Source organism: Sycon ciliatum, chromosome 1 (assembly GCF_964019385.1).
Source record: "Sycon ciliatum chromosome 1, ocSycCili1.1, whole genome shotgun sequence".
Lineage (NCBI taxonomy): Eukaryota > Metazoa > Porifera > Calcarea > Leucosolenida > Sycettidae > Sycon > Sycon ciliatum.
The window spans coordinates 13,112,482-13,120,440 of NC_088643.1; the positions used below are offsets into that span (position 1 = coordinate 13,112,482).

At 48.0% G+C, this 7,959-nt stretch overlaps 1 protein-coding gene across 2 annotated transcripts in view; it reads right to left on the reverse strand.

Annotated features, from left to right (window-relative positions):
• LOC135814033 (uncharacterized) overlaps positions 1 to 3,626 on the reverse strand; it is a 41,526-nt gene extending 37,900 nt beyond the window's left edge. The window contains exons 1-2 of one of the 2 annotated variants that reach the window (XM_065327092.1): positions 2,943 to 3,599; positions 639 to 1,445 (exon numbers count right to left, since the gene is read on the reverse strand). In XM_065327092.1, the coding sequence (XP_065183164.1) occupies positions 639 to 1,445; positions 2,943 to 3,036 (901 nt within the window). In that variant the 5' untranslated portion in view covers positions 3,037 to 3,599. Of the gene's footprint in view, positions 1 to 638; positions 1,446 to 2,942 lie in introns of both variants that reach the window. The other variant, XM_065327084.1, reaches the window with a different exon arrangement.
• Positions 3,627 to 7,959: the final 4,333 nt, after the last annotated feature.

A 7,959-nucleotide genomic window follows, 5' to 3' on the forward strand; every position in this document is an offset into this window, starting at 1 on the left:
TGGCTTAGGGTCTGTGGGGAATGCCCAAGAAAAATAATAAAATACAAATTCAAAATCAAGCATGCGCACTAACACACCATGGATAGACATTATTCAACTTTTCTGCTACCTGTTTGCAAACACATACTTTTACTTGTGCCCAGAGACCTGCACCACGCTTCACGGATAACGTGCTGCTGGGAAAGCCTACGCAAGTCAGCTCCACCGCTATCTTCCTTACAGGTAGGTAAACAAGTTACACGAGTCATTTTTATCATGGAGGGGGGGGGGGGGGAGATGGAGAGAGAAGAAAGACTACAGTAGTCAATTTTAAAGAAGCTTGATTGCCAATGTGTTGGTCTTTTTGAAGACCCGGAGCGACACAGCTTCCTGTGTAGATTTTAGAAATGTGGCAATGCGCTTGGCAAACTGCAATCCAGTACCTGCCAAATTCTTTTGTTTTTTGAAATGCCAGAGTTGCATAATATGCATTCCCCAAACTATAGAACGATTTGAAGGCATTGGTGTTGGCCAGGGCAGATTAACATCCCATGCACTACCACATCCCATGCACTACCAGCCTACACCCTTTCCTACTCCTCGCCTGCTGCTCGGTATATCTAAAGTAAGAGAGTTACACAGACAAAAAAACAGCATACCGTCAGGGTCAGCGAGTGATGCACCAGTCTTGACGAAGGGGAGCTCTGCAGCGGTAGTAATTGGCTCTACGGCAGTAGGCACACTTATGTACAGAGGAATATCGACTGTAATGCTGGGGATTGTTTGAGTTCTCTCGGACTGGACCCCTGTAGCTGTGGTGTCTGGGTGACGCATGCTTACGGGTTGTACTCTGCGGCTAGCACTCTGTGGTCTTGCCATAGAGGCAGAGGGCCCTGGTGAGTCACCTGGATCCGGCACGCACCCGTACAGCTCCAAGCGCAAGCAGATCAGCTTGCTGCTGACGGTCTTCGGGTAGATACGCAGAATCTTAGCAAACACGCCACGCTGAAACCTGCGCACTGCGAGAGTGCTGCTGTCCAGGTTGCCCGCGAATGCAGTACTGCCATTAGCCGACAACAGTGCTGTGAAGGCACTGGTTTTCCTCATGGACAGTTTAGAAGCCAAGTCAACTTTAGTCTGGGTCGGTACAAAAGACATTTTGTAAGATGTCACCCAACACTTCAGGGACTCGCAGCCACGCGTGCCGATGGCCACGATCACGCGCGGCTGTGGCAGTGTAATCTGAAGAAACTGCGGCCGTGCCTTGTATTGTAAACAAGATGCAACCCACGCATCCGGCGGCACTCCTGTGTAGTTAAACAGTGCGTGACGCGCCGTGTACGCCACGGCTTCCCGTGAGCCGACGCGGCGGATTCTGGAATGCGAGAGCGACGTAAGGTGTGCGTGTGCGGACACTGCATCGCTGACTAGCAGAGCCTGGGGGTGAGCGCAAACCTCGTCGACACCTGTACAAACAAAACACACACAATCATGCATGCACATTGTATACCATGTACAATGCACGATGTACACCCTTAGTAAGATAAGTGCACAAAGCTGCAAATGCACTGGATGTACACCCACAGATTGCCTCTTACACACACACATACACATGATTGAATACTGTAAATATACAAAATTTCGGCGCTGCAAAATTTCGGCACTTCACGATTGTTGACATTTCGGCGGCGATTTATTTTCGGCGTGGGGTAGAGGGCATGATAGTGCGACAGATGCTGTGAAAATTTTCATCGGCGTTTTAATTTAGGCGTTTTGGGTCGGTGCCGAATATAGCCGAAATTAAATAGCTGCCGAAAATTTGTATATTTACAGTACACTGTAGATACTGGCTGAGTAACCGAGTACCATACAGGGTGTGGTGCCAGCTATACGCTGCTAAACGACGCAAGTGAACTGAATGAGTATAGACTGTAGTACGGGTAATGTCATGGTGGTGAGTCAGCAGATTCACTTTTGGGCACGATGCATATATCGCCAGTCTGCGGATTTGCTTACGGGGCGAAGTGATTATTATTATTATTAAATTTTGAAAGGGCAGTCCCACAGGCCTAAGTGATGAGTGTAACACCAGTACAAGTGCCATCGCTGTGAAGCATCTTGGCATTCTCAAGTTGCCTTCTCCATACAAAGTTTGTCAACTGATGTCTGATATCTAATGCATGGTATCTACATGAATACACATAGCCATGGGTCCTAGAATCTGATACAGTACTAAACTTTTACAGTGCTGGCCAATGCTGGCAATAGGATGCTAAATCAGACAGCCATGTTTGAACTACCTACAGTCCGCACAGAGCTGTGACCTGCCACGCAGCTGCGGCACAGGTATCATCAAGAAGGCTTCGGGGGTCGGCATACTGCTTTACTCCGTCAGTGTTCCATAGGCTAGCTAGAGCTGAGAGCTCCCCACAGTCATAATAATTACTACGGAGGATTAGCAAGACGAAATTCGCGTTCGTGTTCGCAAACATTTTTCAGTTCGCGAACTGGATTGCGAACTTTCGCATTATTCGTTCGGAAAAGTAGTCGGAACACGAATCGTGGATTCGTGTCAGGGCAGTCATAAATTTACCACGCTGTACACAATGTACACAATGTACGTCGTGTCAACGTCATGCAGGTGCGAATTCTGTTTGCTAATCCTTCTCATAACGTGAATTCCGTTACTGAGTTTGACTTTTCTTGGAGTGCGAACGCGAACGCGAATTTCGTCTTGCTAATCCTCCTTAATAGGATCAGTAGATTGGCACAGCTATCCATAGGTAAACACCTTGGTGCGGGTGCTATCCATGATAGATACGGACCTTGGTACAGCTATCCAGAGCAGCTTTGCACAGCTACTCCGCAGTAGTTTTGCACAGCTCACACGAGTACATGTACTGAGATCTCAACTGAAGAATGGCTGCATGCAGTTCGCCATAGTCGGTCAGGGGTGAACTCACCTTCCGATGAAACCCTCGGTAAGGTTCCACACAAGGCCACACTGAACACCAACGTCAACGCCAGCCCCTCGAAATTTAGACTCAGTGGTCGCATGGTCACGATAGATCGACCAGGGCACGGTTTTGCCGACTTCGTGGTGTTGTAACACGCCGATTGCTCAGTTCCACTCCTTGTGCCGTGCGAACATTTTTTACGAGACCAGTTTCCACAGCGCGCATATGCTTCGATCGGCGTTGGGGAGTCCTCGTTGTCGGTTGAATCAGCTCCGGAGTTGTTGCAAGGAAAGTCCAAGCGATATCTAGTGGCGGAGCTAATGAGTAATGTTCTTGTGGGAAAGCGGCAAGACTAAACCGATAGCTCGGTTCTGTCGCTGACTGGTCTACTTGGTGGTAACCACACCGGCAGGTCGGTTCTTCCATCCCTCCCAAGCTGTTCCCCATAGCCTAGGTCGAGCACATGATGGCGGGTTCCTGTGCATCGTCAGTCTCAAACCAGGAAAGCAGTGGTGCAACTCGATCAGAATGAAGGCGTCGAGTTCTATTTTTTCCATTCAAACTCGCAGTACGTCTTGATCATGTGGACAGCAGCCGGAATCCTCGCCGAAGCCGCGAAGGACATCAGTCAGAGCTGCTGAGCTGTCACTAGCTACGGATGCTACTAGAAGCTACCAGCCAAGCACATCACCGGCACGCGGACAGCAAAGTCGAGAGCTTGACAGTGACACGAAGTCACCAGCACCTCTAATCGTTAGAATAGAGTCACTGAGTGCTTCGTTTTGTCGTCGCATTTCCGTGCCGGTACGATACGTCCTCCCCCTGGTTACCGGTTCATCGGATCTGCAGTCTACATGTATTGTTACCACTAGCAGTGACGTAGCACTATGCTTCCCCCGTAGATCTACTACTCCATGTACATGTACTACTAGTACTACTAGTACTACTACTAGTACTAGTAGATCTACTAGTACTACTACTACTAGTCTCAGTGTAGATCCACAGCCTTACACTACAGTAGTATAGTAGTAAGTAATAATTATTAGTTACAGGCGTGTTGATCAACATGCTGCCTGATATAACAAGACAGCCTACACTCGGCCACAGTCTAACGTCGTAACCATTAACGTCGTAAACAGTAACGTCGTAACCAGTAACGTCGTAACCAGTAACGTCGTAACCAGTAATAACGCCGTACCCAGTAACATCGTAACCAGTAACGACGTAACATCGTTACCTTACTCATGCCGAGTCATGGCTTACTGTTTTCTGTACACCACTCTGCACATACATGTACAATGATAAACTCGGAGGGAGTTGTGGTTGCTCGTGAGAGTGCTCAATACACCAAGGAAGGTGCAGAGCCTAGTACTAGTAGTCAGGTAGTAGTACACACACTTGAGTCGTTGAGAGGAATCAAAAGCGTTTCTGCCGTAACTCTGAGTTTCACGGTTTTAACCGATCATCAGACAGCAACTTGACTACCATTTTCAGAAGATAAGATTGATATAGGCTCAGCCGCTGCAAGCTTGGATCATAGCGCGAAATGGATGATCCGGGCTGATAATTTCTGTCGCTTGGCAGCGGGATGTTCTTCATCGAATAGTCAATGTGAAACGGCTTCGGTCGATCCATTCTCGAATACGGGCAGCACACAAAGAGAGCTCGACCCAGGGTGGAGAGCGGCGCAGCCAGGCAAACTCGGAGGGAGTTGTGGTGGCTCGTGAGAGTGCTGAATACACCAAGGTGGCGAGCCTAGTACACATTTCAAATTGAATTTCTCAGAAGTGAATCGAGTTCTCTTCTCATCACACATAATGAAATCCCAAGGCAAGTATCAGGATTTGCCTGCTCGCTTAGTACGATGGGATGTGGGCTGGTACAGCTGACAGCATACTAATTTGATCAGAAATTGTAGAAAACACTCAATATTTCACAAACGAAATCCAGTCGTCTATATTTCGCACTCACTGTCTGACGCAGAAAGAGAGAGAGAGAGAGAGAGAGAGAGAGAGAGAGAGAGAGAGAGAGAGAGAGAGAGAGAGAGAGAGAGAGAGAGAGAGAGAGAAGGAGAGAGAAAGAGAGAGAGAAAGAGCGAGAGAGAGAAAGAGAGAGAGAAAGAGAGAGAGACAGGCAGATAGAAAGACTAATCACCAGAATAGCAAGAACTGCTGTTGACATCGTCATTCAGACTAGTCAGCGTTGGAGGTGAAGTTGAAATACGTCTTTATTTATTTATTTATTTATTTATTTCTGCACCTCGTGGCATGTCAAGACAGCCAATTGAATTGAAGAGAGGGTGAGACCAACCACGGAAGAAGAGAAAAAAGAAAATGAAGAGCACGTACACAAAGTGGGAAGGGATTAGCAACTTACAAAGCAATGGGATGCTCAGCGAGCTATGCAGCGGAAGTGGTGACTGTGACTTTGTTTACTGGGAGATACTGAAGTGCTGTCTGACGAGGGTACAGAATTTGGGCATATCTGGAGCTTGTCTAACACCGGGAGGCAGTTGGAGCCACGTGGAGTAGGAGGAAAAGGAAGGGGAATTTACGAATAGGGTAGACCTAGCTAGGGGGAGACGAACGCAGTTTCGGGTGGTGCCACCTGAATTGAACCAATTAAGGGACTGTAAATGAGCAGGGTGCTGGTCAAGGAAAATTGAATGTGCCAGGGTGCACTTGGAAGCATCAAGGTAGTGTTGCAGAGTGGTAGTGGATGCAGCAGCATACAAGTCTAGATTTGAGATATAACGATCAGTACGAAATATGATGCGCAGTATACGGCGATGGAGAACTTCTAATTTACCTATGTGCGTTTTGTTAATGGTGGACCAGGCAGGGAAGCCGTACGTGAAGAGGGGAAGAATGTATGATTTATAAAAATTAATCCGGCAATTTTTGGGCAAATGGGATAAGTGACTTGACATTATGCCGACAGATCGGCATACTTTGGACGACACATGATCAGCATGGTGAGACCAGGAGAGGGCGGAATCTATGACAATGTCTTCGCCTAGCAATTGTTTTGCCAACAATTTTGAACAGCGTCGTCAACCGCAGGGACATTTTCCGCGGACAGATGGATATCTAGAGCTTCTGGCAGTCAGATAGGCTGCTTCGGACATCCAAGACGACGGCCAGTACTCATTCCACCCGATCTTGGGGACAGGCAACAACGTGACGTATTTGTTCTCTGTACGTATAATGTATTCTCACACGGAAAGTTGGGTGTGGTCCTCGAAAGAGTGCTCAATGCACCGGGGTGCAGAGCTTCATACAAAAAGAATAGAATGGGATACGGGGCTTGGGTTGGCTGTGACTCAGAGTTTCACGCCTGTGGCGATCATCAGACAGCAATGATTACAAAAAAGGATGCCGGCATGAAGGTCGTAAACTACCTCGACGTAACACTTAATCTAGCCGACGAGACTTACCGCCCCTATCGAAAACCAAATGACACGCCGATGTACGTCCACACACTATCCAACCACCCGCCAACCATCATCCAACAAATACCCAAGTCTATCAGCAGACGATTGACAGATATTTCGTCCAACAGAGACATCTTCCAGGAGGCGGCACCTCTGTACAACAGTGCGCTCAAGGCCTGCGGTTACGCCGAGCAGATCGTGTACATGGAGGAGAGAGAAAAAGAAGAAAAGCCGCAGACGAAAGATCATCTGGTACAATCCTCCGTTCAGCAAAACAGTAGCCACGAATGTCGCGCAAAGATTCTTGCACCTCGTCGAGAAGCATTTCCCACCTCGCTCACGCCTAAACAAAATATTCAACAGTAACACAGTAAAAGTAAGTTACAGCTGCATGCAGAACATGTCTGGTGTACTAAAGGCGCACAACAATTCGGTCTTGCGGAAGAAGCAGAAAGATGATCAACAGAGAACAGAGAAAAGATGCAACTGCAGGGATAAAGTTAACTGCCCCATGCATGGAAACTGACAGATCCAGTCAATTGTATACAAGGCCAGCGTGACAGAAACCGGAAAAGACGAACGAAATGAGTACCTCGGCCTAATGGAAATGACTTTCTCGAAGCGATACGACGGACACATGACGTCAATGAGGCATGAGAGAATGAAGAAGAGTACTGAGTTGTCGAAGCTCATCTGGGACATGAAGCGCAAGAATGCCGGGTACAGCATCAGTTGGTCAGTTGTCGTCCAAACACCAGCATACTTCAATGCCACCAAGCGCTGCCCTCTCTGTCTGCATGCTGACAGAAGGGTGAACATCAACAAGCGATCGGAGCTAGTGGCCAAGTGCAGACATGAGAACAAATTCTACCTATCTAACTTCACACCTCCAGTTACTTAAAACCAGGATTACACCTGATGTCTGGCGCTGATCTTGCAAGTACATGCATAGAATCACCGCTTGACCTTATTTGCGCTTAAATTCTCCGATTCCACTAGCATCTTACCACACTATATCAAGAACATTCATTGAGTTTTTGTAATCATTGCTGTCTGATGATCGCCACAGGCGTGAAACTCTGAGTCACAGCCAACCCAAGCTCCGCATCCCATTCTATTCTTTTTATATGTATTCTCCATAGGCCCTAATTTAGCAAGGGAGTGTCCGTCAACAGCTTTTAATTAAAGAAGAAGAAGCCGAAGAGATAACAACAGCAAGAGGATAGAAATACGCGGGCCGACCTCGCGTGCACCTCTGTTGTTCTTCCCCCAACAATGCCTTATGACAGGAATACAAAGTAGTTCATGGCGAACAGCAGAAGTCCTACAAGTATGTCGGGCGTGAACTGGGTATAACCAACAACCCGTCGTGTCCTAACCTCCCCGTCGTGTCCTAACCTCCCCGTCGTGTCCTAACCTCCCCGTTGTGGACAGGCATGCAGGGTTGGGTGACGATGACGGGCTGTCGGCTTCACACTTGGGAAATGACAGGCGCAACGCGGAAGCCTGGGCCAAGCCCCACATGACAATGCACTGCCTCCGTACATGTACATGCGAAGGGGAGCAGTGACCAAAAGAGGTGGCATTGCA